Here is a 20,772-nt window from a genome sequence, read left to right on the forward strand (position 1 = left end):
ATAGGAATCAGGCAAAGCTGAGAAAACATTTAGAAATAACCAGCTCTTTCTTTTGCTCTACAACTTGAAAAATATTCTCACAAATAAGGCCATGAGTGTTGAAGTGTTAGAGTTCAGACTTTCTTCGACCACTTTTTAAATTTATCTTCCAGTATAGTAGATGATCTTGAATTGGTAACGTTGTGTTTGATAAATATAGTAACTGCAACAAGTCAAAGCAATTTAGCCCAAATAAAGCAGTGCGCTGTACCCTGATTGTTGTGTATGAAGTGCGTCCATTTGCACAGTCTCTTCCCTATTCATAAATAAGAAACAAATGACGTCTCCTAATGTAGTGGAGACGATAGTAGGATATCTTACTGTTAAAGGTAGTGGAGTAAAAGGAATAAGGCCCAAAAGGAATTTACACAAGTACAGATACTTAAAATGCATAAGTACAGTAACAGATTAAATTCACTTCGTTACTAACCACCCATATCTACCAGCATATCTTTGGCTCTGGATAACAGTGTCTACCAAACGCTATAATATAAATTCACATGAACCGATATTAAACCTCGTTTTAAAATGTTTCTTAATATTGTTACGCAAGTAAATATAAAGGATACTGTACTGAAAAAGTATGTGCACTTAGGGTCGCTGTTCACCAGCAAACTGATCTTTCTGTTTGAGGCCATTATTTTTTGTTCGCAGCTGGTTGTGGGGAGTTGTCTCTCTGGAACACGCACGAGACTTCATTCTTTAGGCAACTGGTGAAAATTACTCTTTTAAAATATTGGATTTTTTTCTTTCCCCATAACAAATGGTGTGTTTTCATGGTATTTACGTTTATTAAAAGCTTAAATCCATAGAATGGAGATCCGCATCATGAAACAGCCGTTGTGGAGGTACGTCGCAACATCCTTTCTCATTTTTGCGGTTATATCCTCCACGTTTGCTGTTACGCACTACTCGATACCCGAAGAAATGAAAGAGGGTTCTGTTGTTTCAAATCTCGCAGCCGATTTAGGACTTGATGTAAAAACCTTGAGTGCACGAAAGATGCGACTGGATGTTGTGACCAACAAAAAATACTTGGATGTTAACAAAGAGACTGGTGAGCTTTACATTGTGGAGAAAATGGACAGGGAGCAACTGTGCAACGTTAAAACAGCAACATGCTTTTTGAAACTCGACGTCATTATTGAAAATCCGATAAGAATCTTTAATATCGAATTTGAGATTATGGACATAAACGATAATTCACCGCAATTTCGTCGGGATACCATTCACCTTGATATATCCGAATCAACACCAGTAGGAGAGAAGTTTTCTCTCACCAATGCTGTTGACCCTGATGTCGGCTCAAACTCTATTAAAACCTATTATCTCAGCGAAAGTGAGTACTTTAATATTGACATACAAACTGGGCGGGATGGTTCAAAATTTACAGACTTAATATTAAAGAGAGCTCTGGACCGTGAGGAACGGGCTATTCATAATCTAATACTCACTGCTGTAGATGGTGGCGCCCCTGCGCGCTCTGGTACAGCTAAAATTATTGTTCGTGTGCTAGATACCAACGACAACGCCCCCCAGTTTGATAAAGACAGCTATACCATAAATCTAATGGAAAACTCACCCATTGGCCACCTTGTAATCAAACTGAATGCAACAGATAAGGATGAAGGCACAAATTCTGAAATTGAATACTCATTTAGTCTATATACCTCTGAGAAAACACAAGAGACATTTGGATTGAATCCAAATAATGGTGAAATAAGAGTTAAGGAAATGATCAATTATGAGGATTTTAGAATTTACAATGCAGAAATAATAGCTAAAGACAAAGGCGCCAATTCATTATCTGGGCAATGCAAAGTAACTATACTAATCAATGATATGAATGACAATCATCCAGAAATTTCTATTAAATCCTTTTTAAGTCCTATTAAAGAGGATATAGCCACAGACACAGTTATTGCAGTGATTAGTGTGAGTGATAAGGATTCGGGTGAGAATGGCGAAATAGATGTACATATTTCTGATAAGCTCCCTTTTAAACTTAGAGAGACAACGGACAACTATTATGAGCTTGTAGTTTCAGAACCTTTGGACCGTGAACATGCCTCAGAATATGACATCACATTTACTGTTACTGACAGAGGAAATCCTTCATTATCTGATAATGAAACTGTAACATTAGAGCTCCTGGATGTAAATGACAATATTCCCCAATTTCCACAATCATTTTATACCATAAAAGTGATGGAAAATAATCCACCAGGGGCATTACTGGGCTCCCTCACTGCACATGACCCAGACCTGCATGAAAATCAATATCTAGTTTATTTTATAATAGAAAAGGAAATCATAAACACCTCTATGTCAATGCTCTTCTCCATTAATCCAGAGAATGGTAACCTTTACACGCTCAAGACATTTGATTATGAGATAGAAAAGGAGTTTCTTTTTCATATTGAAGCCAGAGACTCTGGTGTTCCTCCACTCAGCAGTAACGTGACTGTTCACATTATTATCATGGACCAGAACGACAACTCACCGATTATAGTGTCTCCATGGCGCGCCCATGGATCAGTTGTGGAGGAGAAAATACCGAGATCTACTGATAAAGGAACTCTTATAGCCAAAGTGATTGCGATAGATACAGACTCTGTGCACAACTCCAGGATTACATACCAGTTTCTCCAGAACACTGACACTACTTTATTCAGTCTGGATCAGTACAATGGAGAAATTCGGACCACAAGAATGTTTAGTTACAGAGATTCGCGCCACCAGAGGCTTGTGGTGATCGCCAAGGATAATGGAGAGCCCTCTCTTTCTGCTACAGTCACCATCAAATTGTCCACAGTGGAGACCGCACTTAAAAGTTATGCTGACATGACTGAAGTTCCCTTAGAATATGATATGTTTTCAGATCTAAACCTGTATCTGGTAATCGGACTGGGCTCGGTGTCATTCCTGTTGCTGATTACCATACTGGTGACCATCGTGCTGAAGTGTCAAAAATCAAAACCCAGTAAAGCTGCTTCTCCCTGTAGGAATAGTGTGATCAGTGAGAGGAACTCTACCATCGCAGATTCCACCCTGGTGTCCAATGATGCCTACTGGTACAGTTTATTTTTAGCAGAAACCAGAAAAGGGAAGCTGGTAGTCAGACAACCTGTACCAAAAGGGACGAGATACATTGTATCTAGCATACCAAGAAGCACAGGAATGACTGAGACTAGTGACTCAGCTGCGTCTACTCTACAGGTAGGATGCAAAGTTATATTGTTACTATTTTTTCTCTTGATTTCTCTCCGTATTATAACCTAAAAAGATATTTTTAATGAGACCGCTAAAGGCAAGTCTGTTCTTGAACAGAATGCTTTGAATGTATGAGTTTCTCATATATATTTGGTTTTATCTATACCCCCTTGTGGTCTTGATTGAGTGAATATTACATTTGTTGGAGAATTTTAACAACGGAATTGGGATCAAATTTATAAATTGTTTTACACTCTTACATATAATAATTTTGAAACCCACAGTTATTTAGACAGTAATGCACTTCTTGGTCTCATGTGCTGATATAGTTTTTGGTCTCATGTGCTGAGTCCTTGTAAAAAATACTGAGTCTCATCTCACACTTGGACATCTTTCTCAGGCATTCTTTTTGGTATTTCACTATTGACAATCTTTCTGAATCCTCTCGCTAAAGAGATTCCAACATGAACTAGCTTAACTAACAAATTTCTTGGATATTGGCCAATAAATGGAATTACCCCAGATTTTTCAATAGTAGCTACGGTTAATGCAAAGGTACACCCAGCTCAAGCTTGGGAAATCAGCTTGACCACATTGACGCATTTATTGAAATGTTCAGCAAAGGCCTTATGGTCATGCCATGAACCCCTGACAAGGTGGATTAGTTTAGATTTCTTGGTGAACCATATAATTTATGTTGGGGTGAGGTAAATTGATAAGTTTACTTTCATTCCATGTAATCTGGCTTCCCAAACAAATTCTTTAGAGACCAATTACTCTGATACTGATATCACTCTCCCTCTTAACATGAATCAATAGATTTTTGCAAGTATCCAATACAGAAGTTGTGTATTCCTTGTGTAATGCACTGACCACCAGTTTTTGTTTCAAGGGAAGCAGTTACTCAAAGCCAAACATTCGGGAAGGTGACTTCTGTCTATATTGGTAAAATACAAAAAGAAACTAATCTTGTTTTTTATACCAGAACTACATCCATATGGGTTCTGTTCAGGATTATGTGAACATGGTTGAAAAAGTTATTTCTTATCAATCTCCAAATGACCTGGCAATATCTTTTCATCTTACTCTTGACCTGAAGTCTAATAGCAGAATTTCCCTCTGTTTTCTTCAAGAAAGATTACTTGAAATTTTTCACGAAAATGTTACTGGTTAGTCACCATAGCAGCAATATGTCTACTTTTATGCTTATTCCATACCAGGCTGAGGAAGTAATGACCTAGATCATAAATTGCTTATCTATAGGCCTGCACTGCTGTGCCATTAAGGCATTGAGAAGCTAATTATGTTGGCACAGGAGAGAGAGCAAAGTGGCTTAACCTCTCTAGCCTTTCTAACGAGGAGAAAGTTTCATGCCTGTTCAAGCCTTTATGCAATTGTGCTGTGAAAAAATGAAAACAGAGAGTAGAACTTTCCGGCTATACATCCCTGGTAGGACAGTCTGTCTAAACCTTTGCACATGTGTCAGATCTCCTCCAAGTTACAACATTTAGAAAGTACCAATGGGAGCACATATGGGACCACTAACACAGCCTAAGTCCTAAATTTGCTGTTGCTCAAACCCAATTCGAAGTCCTAATGTTTTTAAAGGGGGATTGTAGAAACATATCATTGCTGTTGGACAAAGTGGTGCAGTCCAGTTTCACCCTGAGGTTCATATAGGGTGAATAGTGGTAAAGTGGGACACTTTCTGAAAATGGTTGTTAAATATGATGTGCCACACCCCGGAAGTGATGTCATAGCCACAGATTTTTTTTTTTATCACGTACTTGCTAATGATGAACTCATTGTTGATTTTTAGTAATAAAAACATATCCATGCAAAGATATAAATTATTAAGCTTAACTGTCCCACTTTACCCATTGTCCCACTTTACCACTATTCACCCTACAATATATATATATATATATATATATATATATATATATATATATATATATATATATATATACAATATGTCCCAAAAAAAATTAAAGATTCAAATATACAGATTCACCTCAGTTGGTCTACAAGATGCATAAATTCATCTCATTATAAATCCTCCCCAGAAAAATTTCTTGACTTTTGTATCTCAGCACGTGAAACATATACATAGTGCTCCCTTTCAGGGTCCCTCTAAGTGCTAGAGTTTTTGTAAAATACTTTGAGGTGGCCGAGGGACTATTTCAAAACTATTCAAGGATAGTCTGCTGGCCATTTATATACATAAATAGTTTTTTCAGCTCAGTCATAACAGAAGACCATGGGGAACAAGGACAGGCCCAGAGAACATCTAAATGCTGTAGATTTTTGTGTAAACATGTCCAAGATTGTTTCTGACACTGACAGAGCCTAGTATATAACATTAAGAATGGGCCTCAGTCCATTGGGGTTAATGACGTTGATTCTTGTGGTGTACTTGGCCAAAATCTCCTCTTGCCATGTGAGATATAAAAAGATGTGTGAAGGGAGTGTGCTGGGTTTGTCCTGGATCCAAACTGTTGGCCTCCTTTACTATAGGTTTTAGAATCTCGTGAAATGTTGAAAATCGTCACTTAAGACATCACCAGTTTCGATGAAAGTCTCTGCTAAGTGAAGTAGTGATATTCACACACTTTTGGTGCACCCACTTCTACTTATCTACGCAAGCAAATACTGGGTACTATGGGATACGGAGGTCTCCTTGTTGATGTGTATATATTGACTACCATTCAACAAGAGTTGACATTTTAAAATAATGGCTTTTGAAAACTTTCCAGGAGGGCATACTGTCCCACAGTAAGATTAATGAGAGTGCAATATTGTGTATATTCTGTGTGTGTAGCCAAAATGGCATAAACATATTTACCCCACAAGACCACAGAGGGTTTGTTGTGGTACCTGGTACTAAAATGTTAACGGAAGGTCTGAAACTTTTTAGAAGGCGCCTCCATGGATCAGACTTGTTTCTCCTGATAATTTTGTCCACAGTGTAGCAGGGTGCATTATTCCTGATCATTTTCCCCCAGTGTAGCAGGGTGCATTAACCTGTTTAAGAAGACCACTTACATTAGTGAACACTGCTGCTATGAAAATGCATTTCTTTCAATAGTGCATCTTGCTGGTATTTCATCCCCAAGCAAGCAATGAATCCACATCCAGCCATCTACACAATATAAAAGAAAAAGTGATTCCTCAGACCAGGTTACCTTCTTTCGTTGCTCCATGGCTTAGTTATTTTGCAAAACATGCTTATTGTAGGCGTTTTTGCCAATCGATGGGATCAGTATAGTTTAGGGACTCCAACCAGTCTACAGCTATGCAGTCACATATAAAGCAAACTGTTATGCACAGTATGCTGTGACACTTTACTATTGTAGCCAGCATTAAGTTATCAGCAATGTATCAGTGTGGCAATGTATGTATATTAGCTGAGAAAAAATGTGACCCTTAGGAAGCTATGAAATTGTCATGGTTCACCAGTTGTCCTATCTTTGACCACTTTTGGTAGCTCCTACTACTGCATTCCAGGAACACTCTAACGGTACCTGCCAAGTGCTATAATAAAAATTCACATGCACCGCATCATTTAAAAATGTTTCTTTATATTGTTATACGGGTAAATTTGAATGAAATTGTACTGAAAAGGTATGTGCACTTAGCGTCGCTGTTCACCAGCTAAACTGATTGTTAGTTTGTCTGTTGCGGCCATTATTTTTTGTATGCAGCCGGTTGTGGGGAGTTGCCTCTCTGGAATACGGACGAGAATTTGTTCTTCACGCAACTGATGAAAATTACTCTCTTAAAACCTTTAATTATCTGTTTCTTTTTTCAAAACCTCAAATAACCAGCAGCGTGTTTTGGTGGTATTTGCGTTTAATAATAGCTTAAATCCATAGAATGGAGATCCGCATCATGAAACAGCTGTTGTGGAGGTACGTCGCAACATCCCTTCTCATTTTTGCGGTTATATCCTCCACGTTTGCTGTTACGCACTACTCGATACCCGAAGAAATGAAAGAGGGTTCTGTTGTTTCAAATCTCGCAGCCGATTTAGGACTTGATGTAAAAACCTTAAGTGCACGAAAGATGCGACTGGATGTTCTTGCCGACAAGAAATATTTGGAGATTAACAAAGAGACTGGTGAGCTTTACATTGTGGAGAAAATGGACAGGGAGCAACTGTGCAACGTTAAAACAGCTACAACGTGTTTTTTAAAACTGGATGCCATAATTGAAAACCCAGTAAGGATGTTTAACATTGAACTTGAGATAATGGACATAAATGATAATTCGCCACATTTTCGTCGGGATACCATTCACCTTGATATATCCGAATCAACACCAGTAGGAGAGAAGTTTTCTCTCACCAATGCTGTTGACCCCGATGTAGGCACAAACTCCGTAAAAACGTACTACCTAAGCGAAAGTGATCATTTTAATATCGACATTCATACTGGACGTGATGGTTCCAAATTTACAGACTTGATTTTAAAAAAAGCTCTGGACCGTGAGGAACGGGCTATTCATAATCTAATACTCACTGCTGTAGATGGTGGCGCCCCTGCGCGCTCTGGTACAGCTAAAATTATTGTTCGTGTGCTAGATACCAACGACAACGCCCCCCAGTTTGATAAAGACAGCTATACCATAAATCTAATGGAAAACTCACCCATTGGCCACCTTGTAATCAAATTGAATGCAACAGATAAGGATGAAGGCACAAATTCTGAAATTGAATACTCATTTAGTCTATATACCTCTGAGAAAACACAAGAGACATTTGGATTAAATCCAAATAATGGTGAAATAAGAGTTAAGGAAATGATCAATTATGAGGATTTTAGAATTTACAATGCAGAAATAATAGCTAAAGACAAAGGCGCCAATTCATTATCTGGGCAATGCAAAGTAACTATACTAATCAATGATATGAATGACAATCATCCGGAAATTTCTATTAAATCCTTTTCAAGTCCTATTAAAGAGGATATAGCTACAGACACAGTTATTGCAGTGATTAGTGTGAGTGATAAGGATTCGGGAGAAAATGGCGAAATAGATGTACATATTTCTGATAAGCTTCCTTTTAGACTTAGAGAAACATCTGACAACTATTACGAGCTTGTAGTTTCAGAACCATTGGACCGTGAACATACCCCAGAATATGACATCACATTTACTGTTACTGACAGAGGAAATCCTCCATTATCTGATAATGAAACTGTAACATTAGAGCTCCTGGATGTAAATGACAATATTCCACAATTTCCACAATCATTTTATACCATAAAAGTAATGGAAAATAATCCACCAGGAGCATCACTGGGCTTCCTCACTGCACATGACCCAGACCTTCATGAAAATCAGTATCTAGTTTATTTTATAATAGAAAAGGAAATCGCAAACACATCCATGTCAATGCTCTTTTCCATTAATCCAGAGAACGGTAACCTTTACGCGCTCAAGACATTTGATTATGAGATAGAAAAAGAGTTTCTTTTTCACATTGAGGCCAGAGACTCTGGTGTTCCCCCACTAAGAAGTAATGTGACTGTTCACATTATTATTATGGACCAGAACGACAACACCCCGGTTATAGTGTCTCCGTGGCGTGCCCATGGCTCAGTGGTTGAAGAGAAAATACCAAGATCCACTGATAAAGGAACTCTCATAGCCAAAGTGATTGCTATAGACACAGACTCGGTGCACAACTCCCGGATTACATATCAGTTTCTTCAGAACACTGATGCTACATTGTTCAGTTTGGACCAATACAACGGAGAGATCCGGACCACAAGAATGTTCAGTTACAGAGACTCACGCCACCAGCGCCTTGTGGTGATCGCCAAGGATAACGGAGAGCCCTCTCTCTCTGCCACAGTCACCATCAAACTGTCCACAGTGGAGACCGCACTTAAAAGCTATGCTGACATGACTGAAGTTCCTTTAGAATATGATATTTTTTCAGATTTAAACCTGTATCTGGTAATCGGCCTGGGCTCTGTGTCATTCCTGTTACTGATCACCATACTGGTGACCATCGTGCTGAAGTGTCAGAAACCAAAGGCTAGTAAAGCTGCTCCTTCTTGTAGGAACAGTGTGATCAGTGAGAGGAACTCTACCATCGCAGATTCCACGCTGGTATCCAATGATGCCTACTGGTACAGTTTATTTCTAGCAGAAACCAGAAAAGGGAAGCTGGTAGTTAGACAGCCTGTGCCAAAGGGGACGAGATACGTTGTATCTAGCATACCAAGAAGCACAGGAATGACTGAGACTAGTGACTCAGCTGCGTCTACTCTACAGGTAGGATGGAAAAAGTTATATTTTTACCATTTTGTCCTTGATTTTGCTTCATATTTTAGCCCAAAGAGACTTTTTTCTTGCCTGAAGTCAAGTCTGTTTTGACTAATTTGCTCATATATATTTGGTGTATTTTTTTTCTGTCGTGGTCTTGATTGAGTAAATATTAAGATATTCATAATAATTTAGAAACAAAAATATACTCCTTGGTCTTAACCTGCAGTTCCTTGTACAAAATATTGAGTTGCATCTCATTAGACACTTGAAGATCTTTCTCAGTCATTATTTTTGGTATTTCACTATGGACTATCCCTGCAAGTATCGCATAGAGAAGTTGAGCATTCCTTGCCTAATGCACTGTCCACCAGTTTTTGCTTCAAGATAAGCAACTACTCAAAACCAAACATTCGGGAGGGTGACTTCTGCCAATATTGCTGAAGTACAAAAAGAAACAACTCTATTTTTTTTTATACCAGAACTCCATCCATATGTGTTCTGCTCAGGATTATGTGGACATGGTTAAAAAAGTTCTTTCTCATCGACTTCCAAATGACCTGGTAGTATCCTTTCATCTCTTGCTAGATGTGAAGTCTATAGCAGCAACATTTTTCTCTGTTCCCTTCAAGGAAGACAACTTGAACTCTTATAGGATAATGTTAATGCTTAGTCACCATAGCAGTAAGATGTCTTCCTTATTTTTATTCTATACCAGCCTGAGCTAAAGGAAGGAATGATCTAGATAATAAATTACTTATCTATAGGCCTGCACTGTTGTACCCCCAATGCATTGGGAAGAGAAATTGGTTTTATTTTGGCACAGGAGAGCAAATTGGCTTAACCTTTCTATACTTTCTCACAAAGAAAAAGTTCGTGTCTGTTATTGCATTTATGCAACTATGCTGGGAGAAAATGAAAAGAGAAGCTCAAGATCCATTAGTAAGGATTAATCACCAGTCGGTGCCCATCCCGGTGGTCCCGAACCCCTCACACACCTGCAGAAGGGAGAGGCTGTCTACCCAGTGAGCTCCAGAGTAAGCAAGGAGTGATAGGACGTTTAGGTGCATGGTACAACGTATATATATATATATGCACTTCGCCCAAATAAAATAAAATAAAATAAAACTGACAGATTCACCTCAGTTGGTCTACAAAATGCATATATTCCTCTCATAATATAAATCCTTCCTAGAAAAATTTCCTGACTTTTTATTATTTCAGCACATGCGCTTACATGGTGGTCATTTTTAGGTTTCCTCTAAGTCCTTGAATATTTGTAAAATACTTTGAGGTGGCCAAGGGATTATTCCAGGCTAAAGATAGTCGTCTGGCCATTTAAATACATAAATAATCTTTTTCAGCTCAATCAGAACAAAAGATTTTCAGAGAGGATCTAAATGCTCTAGATTTTTGTGTAAACATGCCCAAGATTGTTCTGAAACTGACAGAGCCTAGATTCTGTATTGTTGTTGTTACTGATTGAGTCTGTCAGTGGAATGTATAAATTCTTTTTGGGAGTGGACAATTTTTGAAAAGAGGAGTATATCACATTAAAAATGGGCCTCGGTCTATTGGGGTTAATGACGTTGATTCTTGTGGCAACTTGGTTTATTCACTTCTATATGTGAGTGTTCTAGCAGTTGGTAGCCTCTTGCAGATGAATCTACAGTCACTGTTGCATGCTGTTCATAGCAAGTTGTAAATTTGCATGGAGGCAATCAGCCTTCCTGTCACAGGGAATTATGATGAGTATCATACTGCCCATATATAGTAGACGATCATGTCAAATGCATCTTTCTGGGGTTGGGCAGCCATGTATGAGGGCAGGACAGTAAATTGAGTGTGAGACTTAATTCAATTCAATTTTATTTGTATAGCACTTTTAACAATTGGCATTGTCCCAAAGCAGCTTTACACACTTAAAAGAATTATTTAAGTTTGTATGGAATTTGAATGTGTATAAATCAAAATGGTCAGATTGTCCCTGGAGAATCACACCTGCAGGCCACACAAATAAATGACTTGAAACAATTAACACATCTCTTACAGCCTTTTCAAAATAAGCATGGCATTTTCCACTATTAAGGCGTACTTGGCCACAACATTCTCTTACCATGTGAGATATGAAGAGATGTGTGAAGGGAGTGTGCTGGTTTTGTCCTGTATCCAAACTGTAGGCCCTATTTACTGGACTTACCATTTATTTTAGAAACTCACGCCATGTCAAAATTGTCACTTAAGACATTACCAGCTTTGATTAAAGCCTCTGCCAAGTGAAGTAGTGATATTCACATAATTTTGGTGCACTCACTTCTACTTATTTACACCGGGACATACTGAGGTACTATGGGGTAGGGAGATCTCCTCTTTAATGCGTATATATTGGCTGTCATTAAACAAGAGTTGACATATTAAAATAATGGCTTTTGAAAACTTTGCAGATAGGCATACTGTCCTACGGTGAGATTGATGAGAGTGCCTATAATTGTGTAGGCTATTAAAGGTTTGCTGTAGTATATGTCATCCAAATGTCTGGCAGAAGATCTTTAAACTTTGTAACTTTTTAGGATGGGCCTTCATGGATCAGACTTGTTTCTCCAGTATATCCTACAGATGAAATTGGAGGCCAACTCAGCACCTTGAACTTCTTTTGTCTGTTTTTCATCAACCCATTCCTGATCAATTTCTCTTCCAGTGTAGCAGGGTGCATTAGCCTGTTTAAAAAGACCACTTACATTAGTGAACAATGTTGCCATGAAGATGTACTCCTTTCCGTAGTGCATCTTTTCTGCCATTCCATGCCCAGGCAAGCAATGAATCCACATTAAGAATGCAAAAGAAAATGTGATTCATCAGACAGGCCACCTTCTTTCATTGCTCCAGGGCCTAGTTATTTTACAAAACATTCTAACTGTAAGCATTTTTACCCATGGATGGGATCATCATAGGCACTCCAACCAGTCTTCAGCTACGCAGTCACACATGAAGCAAACTGCTATGCACAGTGTGTTGTGATACTTTTCTACTGTAGCAAGCATTAGGTTTTTCAGCAATGTATTCTATAACAGCTCAGGCAACAGGTGACCATTAGGATGCCATTAAATTGTCATGGGTCCTATCTTTGACCACTTTTAGTAGCTTCTACTACTGCATTTCAGAAAAACTCTAGAAGACATGCCATTTTAGAGATTTTAATTGTTTAGCTATCAATATTTGGCCCTTGTTTACCTGCAGACTAATATATCCGACTCCTTATAATAAAAATAAGCAATATTAGTCACTTCACCTTTAAGTGGTTTTAATATTATTGCTGATTAAAATACACTTAACTACAGTAACGGGTTGCATTTACTTCGTTACTAACCACACTTGCTAAAGTATCAGCATTTCTTTGGCTCTAGATAACGGTGCTTACCAAATATTATAATAAAAATTACATGCATCGAATCATTTAAAAATGTTTTTTAATATTGTAATATGAGAAAATACAAAGGATATTGTACTGAAAAGGTATGTGCACTTAGCGTCGCTGTTCACCAGCAAAGCTGATTGTTAGTTTGTCTGTTGCGGCCATTATTTTTTGTATGCAGCCGGTTGTGGGGAGTTGCCTCTCTGGAATACGGACGAGAATTTGTTCTTCACGCAACTGATGAAAATTACTCTTTTAAAACCTTTAATTATCTGTTTCTTTATTCCTACCCTTAAATAACCAACAGCGTGTTTTGGTGGTATTTGCGTTTATTTATAGCTGAAATCCATAGAATGGAGATCCGCATCATGAAACAGCTGTTGTGGAGGTACGTCGCAACATCCCTTCTCATTTTTGCGGTTATATCCTCCACGTTTGCTGTTACGCACTACTCGATACCCGAAGAAATGAAAGAGGGTTCTGTTGTTTCAAATCTCGCAGCCGATTTAGGACTTGATGTAAAAACCTTAAGTGCACGAAAGATGCGACTGGATGTTGTGACCAACAAAAAATACTTGGATGTTAACAAAGAGACTGGTGAGCTTTACATTGTGGAGAAAATGGACAGGGAGCAACTGTGCAACTTTAAAACAGCTACATGCTTTTTGAAACTCGACGTCATTATTGAAAATCCGATAAGGATGTTTAATATTGAACTTGAGATTATGGACATAAACGATAATTCACCGCAATTTCGTCGGGATACCATTCACCTTGATATATCCGAATCAACACCAGTAGGAGAGAAGTTTTCTCTCACCAATGCTGTTGACCCCGATGTCGGTTCAAACTCAATTAAAACCTATTATCTCAGCGAAAGTGAGTACTTTAATATTGACATACAAACTGGGCGGGATGGTTCAAAATTTCCAGACTTAATTTTGAAGAGAGCTCTGGACCGTGAGGAACGGGCTATTCATAATCTAATACTCACTGCTGTAGATGGTGGCGCCCCTGCGCGCTCTGGTACAGCTAAAATTATTGTTCGTGTGCTAGATACCAACGACAACGCCCCCCAGTTTGATAAAGACAGCTATACCATAAATCTAATGGAAAACTCACCCATTGGCCACCTTGTAATCAAATTGAATGCAACAGATAAGGATGAAGGCACAAATTCTGAAATTGAATACTCATTTAGTCTATATACCTCTGAGAAAACACAAGAGACATTTGGATTAAATCCAAATAATGGTGAAATAAGAGTTAAGGAAATGATCAATTATGAGGATTTCAGAATTTACAATGCAGAAATAATAGCTAAAGACAAAGGTGCCAATTCCCTATCTGGGCAATGCAAAGTAACTATACTAATCAATGATATGAATGACAATCATCCGGAAATTTCTATTAAATCCTTTTCAAGTCCTATTAAAGAGGATATAGCTACAGACACAGTTATTGCAGTGATTAGTGTGAGTGATAAGGATTCTGGAGAAAATGGCGAAATAGATGTACATATTTCTGATAAGCTTCCTTTCAGACTTAGAGAGACATCTGACAACTATTACGAGCTTGTAGTTTCAGAACCTTTGGACCGTGAACATACCCCAGAATATGACATCACATTTACTGTTACTGACAGAGGAAATCCTTCATTATCTGATAATGAAACTGTAACTTTAGAGCTTCTGGATGTGAATGACAATATTCCACAATTTCCACAAACATTTTATACCATAAAAGTGATGGAAAATAATCCACCAGGAGCATTACTGGGCTCCCTCACTGCACATGACCCAGACCTGCATGAAAATCAATATCTAGTTTATTTTATAATAGAAAAGGAAATCGCAAACACATCCATGTCAATGCTCTTCTCTATTAATCCAGAGAACGGTAACCTTTATGCGCTCAAGACATTTGATTATGAGATAGAGAAGGAGTTTATTTTTCATGTTGAAGCCAGAGATTCTGGTGTTTCCCCACTAAGCAGTAATGTGACTGTTCACATTATTATTATGGACCAGAACGACAACACCCCGGTTATAGTGTCTCCGTGGCGTGCCCATGGTTCAGTGGTTGAAGAGAAAATACAGAGATCCACTGATAAAGGAACTCTGATAGCCAAAGTGATTGCCATAGATACAGACTCTGTGCACAACTCCCGGATTACATACCAGTTTCTCCAGAACACTGATGCTACATTGTTTAGTTTGGACCAGTACAACGGAGAGATTCGGACGACGAGAATGTTCAGTTACAGAGACTCGCGCCACCAGCGCCTTGTGGTAGTCGCCAAGGATAACGGAGAGCCCTCTCTCTCTGCCACAGTCACCATCAAACTGTCCACAGTGGAGACTGCACTTAAAAGTTATGCTGGCATGACTGAAGTTCCTTTAGAATATGATGTTTTTTCAGATTTAAACCTGTATCTGGTAATCGGACTGGGCTCTGTGTCATTCCTGTTACTGATCACCATACTGGTGACCATCGTGCTGAAGTGTCAAAAACCAAAGGCTAGTAAAGCTGCTCCTTCCTGTAGGAACAGTGTGATCAGTGAGAGGAACTCTACTATCGCAGATTCCACACTGGTGTCTAATGATGCCTACTGGTACAGTTTATTTCTAGCAGAAACCAGAAAAGGAAAGCTGGTAGTTAGACAACCTGTGCCAAAGGGGACGAGATACGTTGTATCTAGCATACCAAGAAGCACAGGAATGACTGAGACTAGTGACTCAGCTGCGTCTACTCTACAGGTAGGATGGCAAAAGTTATATTTTTACTATTTTCCCCTTGATTTTGTTTTATATTTTAGCCTCAAAAGACATTGGTCATGAGACCTATAGTTAAGTCTGTGTTTTAGCTGAAGGTTTTGACTATTTTCCTCATATATATTGGGTGTAATTTTTCTTTTTTCTGTCGTGGGCTTGATTGAGGAAATATTATTCATATTTGTTCAGGAATTTTAACAGACAGAGGAATTTGAATCAACTTCATAAATGGTTTCAGACTCTCATATTCATAATACTTTAGAAACAGAAATGTACTCCTTGGTCTTAACTCGCAGTTCCTTGTACAAAATACTGAGTTTTATCTCATCAGACATTTGGAGATTTTTCTCAGTCATTCTTTTTGGTATTTCACTATCAACTGTTCCTGCAAGTATCCCATAGAGAAGTTGGGCATTCCTTGCCTAATGCACTAACTACAGGTTTTTGCTTCAAGAAAAGCAACTACTCAAAGCCAAACATTCGGGAAGGTGACTTCTGCCAATATTGATAATAGACATAAATGATAATTCACCGCAATTTCGTTGGGATACCATTCACCTTGTAAGTTTTCTCTCACTAATGCTGTTGACCCCGATGTTGGCTCAAGCTCTATTAAAACCTATTATTTCAGCGAAAGTGAGTACCTTAATATTGACATACAAACTGGATGGGAAGGATAAAAATTTCCAAACTTAATTTTTAAAAGATCTCTGGACCAAGAGAAACGTGCATATTCATAATTTAATACTCACTGCTATCGACAGTGGTGCTCCTGCATGCTCTTGTACAGCTAAAATGATTGTTTGTGTGCTAGATACCAACGACAACGCCCCCCAGTTTAATAAAGACAGCTATACCATAAATCTAATGGAAAACTCACCCATTGGCCACCTTGTAATCAAATTGAATTACCTCTAAAAAAACACAAAAGACATTTGGATTAAATCCAAATAACGTTGAAATAAGAGTTTGGGAAATTATCAATTATGAGGATTTTAGAATTTACAATGCAGAAATAATAGCTAAAGACAAAGGTGCAAATTCATTATATGGGCAATGCAAAGTAACTATACTAATCAATGATAAGAACCATCCGGCAATTTCTATTAAATCCTTTTCAAGTCCTATTAAAAAGGATATACAGATACAGTTATAAGCTCCCTTTTAAACTTGGAGAGACATCTGGCAACTATTATGAGCTTGTAGTTTCAGAACCGTTGGACTGGGAACATGTCCCAGAATATGACATCACATTTACCATTACTGACCGCGGAAATCCTCTATTATCTGGCAATGAGACTTCACCCACCAAGCAGTAACATGACTGTTCACATTATTATTATGGACCAGAACAACAACACCCCAGTTATTGTGTCTCTATGGCGCACACAGTGGTGGAGGAAAAAATACTGAGATCCACCGATAAAGGAACTCTTAAAGCCAAAGTAATTGCTATAGACTCCGATTCTGTTCACAACTTTTGAATTACTTACCAATTTCTCCAAAATACTGATGCTACTTTATTCAGATTGGACCAGTACAACAGAGAGATTCGGACCACAAGAATGTTCAGTAATAGAGACTCACGCCACCAGTGGCTTGTGGTGATCGCCAAGGATAACGGAGAGCCATCTTTTTCTTCTACAGTTACCATTAAACTGTCCACAGTGGAGATCGCCTTTAAAAGCTATGCTGACATGAATAAAGTACGTTTAGAATATGATATCTTTTCAGATCCAAACCTGTATTTGGTAATTGGACTGGGCTCAGTGTCATTCCTGTTACTGATTAACATATGGTGACCATTGTGCTGAAGTGTTAGAAATCAAAGTCCAGTAAAGCTGCTCCTCCTTGTAGGAACAGTGTGATCAGTGAGAAGAACTTGCAGGTTCCACCCTTGTGTCCAATGATGCTTACTGAATTATATTATTATACAGTTTATTTCTAGCTGAAACCAGAAGAGGAATGCTAGTAGTTAGACAACCTGTGCCAAAGGGGACGGGATACATTGTGTCTAGTATACCTAGGAGCACAGGAATAACTGAGACTAGTGACTCAGCTGCATCTACTCTACAGGTAGGATGTAATTTTTTTCTCCTTACTTTAGGTTTATATCAGCGGTGTTTAAGTCAAACCAGGACTGTTGTTTGTGCAGAATAACATTTCTAAGAGTAAAAACAATTTTTATTTCTCTGTTTAATTTCCTTTTAAAGTAATGCACTTATCCCAGCATATCATCAAGGTAAAACATTTTCTACTTTGGAGTTATACCCGGACAGCATGCTGCAAGTCATATAGGTACTTTTTTGTTGGTCAAAACATGTAAAAATAGCTTGGAGCAATGTCTGGACTGTATTGGACATGTGGCACTAACTCGCAACTGACATGAAATGTGCAAGTGCTGTTCATAAACGACTGTAAATGTCCTACAGACAGATGGCATTTTTTCTGCAAGTTGGTGACGAGCCATCTTTTACTCCCTGAATTTTCACAGAAAATCTATTTTTCCCTGATTGACACTTTAGGTTAAATTAGATTTTTTTTCATGAATACTTTCTGTCTGACACTTTTACATAATTGAACTACTTTACTTTGAAGTTTTTATTAATACAAGTTCTTCAGTTCTTCACAACTCAGCCACTGAGAATCCACAGTAACTAGGCTTTAGTGAGCGAGCTTAGTCACTAGTCCCCAACAACCGACTGAGTGAAAAAGTCCCCAACAAGTCCCTAACTACATACTGAGTGAAAATTTTACAAAAACAAACAAAAAAAAAATCACTATGGTGGATGCAGCTCCACCCCACACCAAGGAAACAGAAAAGCTTCTCAAACAAGATGCATCTCACGTTTCAGGCTGCAACATGTTTTCCCTGTATTTAACTTCCTGAACATTTGCAAACATTGTGCATACCCTTGTTAAAGATCCACTAACATAACTAGCATATTAAACTAATTTCCTGGACAAAAACTTGAAGGTCAAATCAAGATGATGGGTAAGTTTCATTATAAGCTACCTTTTAAACCCAGAGAGACATCTGACAACTACTACGAGTTTGCAATTTCAGAACTGTTGGACCGTAAACAGGTTCCAAAATATGACATCACTTTTATTTAAATGCTCTTTTTCATAAATCCAGAAAATAGGAAGTTACCTTTCAAAAGCTACACTCGATGCTGTGTGAAAACGCTATGGGAACATCTTTTCATGTTGCCGGTTGTAAGGCATGTGTGTATCAAACACACCAAATTTTGGCTTATATAACCTCGGTCAGGTGACGTTGTCTGATGAGACTCACCTGCAGGTTATAAATAGAAGTGAACCGGAAACATTCCTCAGATCTTTTTGTCCTTAGACCGCATTGTGTCACGTGTGTTTACAAGCAAGATAAAAGAAAGAAAAGTGTTAACTCACCTATAAATTAGCAGAGTTTAAAACGAGATGTGTCCCTCCTTGTGAAAATTTCTGTTCGGAGGGCGATCTCCACACTTTGTGTTTGGGCGAAAAGCACACTCTCTTTGGGCTCCAAGGAGACTGTGAACATTGTGATCTTCTCCCTATGAAGGTGCTTTGCAAGCACCTCTCTTTCCTTAGAGAACCATGAGCCACGCTGCATTTCTGGGGCTCACAAGCCGATCTGGCAGAGGTGCGCGAGACGGATTTCTCCCTCCTTTCTCTCACCCTCTCATCTGATCGGGAAGTCTCTCCCTCCACTTCACAAGTGCGCCTCGGTGCTTCTTGTGAGTGTGTAGAAGAGACTCTCTCCTGGGACATTATCCTCCCTAAAAAAAAAAAAGCCAACACTTCCCTCCAAGCCGTGTAGACTCTCACCTACCCTGGTGGGAAAGGCGTTTCAGGCAGCAGTTCAGGCCGCCGCTTCACTGCACACGTGCACACACGCTTTTCTTCTGTACCTCCCGTCTGGCGAGAATCAGATCTGGTCGAGACTCGGTGGGCAACAGTCCAGACCAGATCTGATTCTCGCCAGGCAGGAGGCTCAGAAGGTAAGTGTTAGCAGCCGGGCACCCCCTTGTAAGGACTGGGGTATGGCTCGCCGCCCTTCAAAAGCCGCCTCAAGGAGATCAGACCGCAGCACTGTCTTCTTCTCTAAGAAGAAGGCACGTAACATTCTTTTCAATAAGGAAGTGGCACCTCCAGGAGGCCAATGTTCAGGCTCCGCCACTATTGGAGTTTCGGACAACACCGGTCTCCAACACCACGTTAGCCCTTCGGTCATATCCTGCTGTACCTCAGGATGCCGAACCGCTAACATCCCCCCCCCCCCCCCCCCCGGTACAGCCGAAGTGCTAAAACTTGTACCTCTTTGAGAGAAACTGACAGCGTGGAAGCTACTGCCAGGCATATCTCCTTGGGTACTAAGGACTGTAGAAAAAGGCTACAGGATTCATTTCGTATATCGCCCTCCGCGTTTCAACGGCGTGGTCTCCACTTCAGTGATACCGGAAAGGGCGCATTTGTTGACTCTCGAACTGCAGACGTTGCTGGAAAAAGGGGCCATAAAACATGTACATAGTCAGAGTACTACAGTGGTTATTTCTTGGTTTCCAAGAAAAACAGGGGGCTGCATCCAATCCTAGATCTTCACGGGCTGAAGTCGCAAATGTTAATGACAGACGCTTCCCTTACAGGCTGGGGTGCGGTCTTGGATGGCCGTCCAGCCCAAGGGAGCTGGAGAGGCCATCTTCTCGCATAGCACATCAATTGCCTCGAAATGATGGCTCTATTTTAGGTCCTATAGCACTTCTGCCAGCAGTTACCATGAGGCTACCATATTCTAGTGCAGGGGGACAACACGTTGGTAGTTTGAAACATAAATCGCCAGGGCGGACTGTGCTTGCGCCGCTTGAACAAGCTAGCGCACCAGGTTCTGCTTTGGGCACAGGACAAGTTCCTGTCCCTTAGGGCGATTTACATTCTGGGGCACATGAATGTGGGAGCAGACTTACTGTCCAGACAAGCTGTGACACACGGGGATAGGAGACTCCACCCCGAAGTAGTCAGTCAGAACTGGGAAAGATTCTTTATAGCAGAGGTGGA

General features: G+C 39.4%; 1 protein-coding gene across 13 annotated transcripts in view; it reads left to right on the forward strand.

Moving 5' to 3' along the window:
* The window catches only part of LOC128513454 (protocadherin alpha-C2-like), a 57,141-nt gene that overhangs the window by 25,785 nt on the left and 10,584 nt on the right, over window positions 1-20,772 (forward strand). For 2 of the 13 annotated variants that reach the window (XM_053487275.1, XM_053487218.1), the window contains exon 1: window positions 13,157-15,699. The exons of the other annotated variants lie outside the window; for them this stretch is intronic. In XM_053487275.1, coding sequence (XP_053343250.1) covers window positions 13,294-15,699 — 2,406 coding nt within the window. In that variant the 5' untranslated portion in view covers window positions 13,157-13,293. Of the gene's footprint in view, window positions 1-13,156; window positions 15,700-20,772 lie in introns of those variants that run through there. 13 annotated transcript variants of the gene reach the window in all.

This window comes from Clarias gariepinus, chromosome 2 (assembly GCF_024256425.1).
Source record: "Clarias gariepinus isolate MV-2021 ecotype Netherlands chromosome 2, CGAR_prim_01v2, whole genome shotgun sequence".
NCBI lineage: Eukaryota > Metazoa > Chordata > Actinopteri > Siluriformes > Clariidae > Clarias > Clarias gariepinus.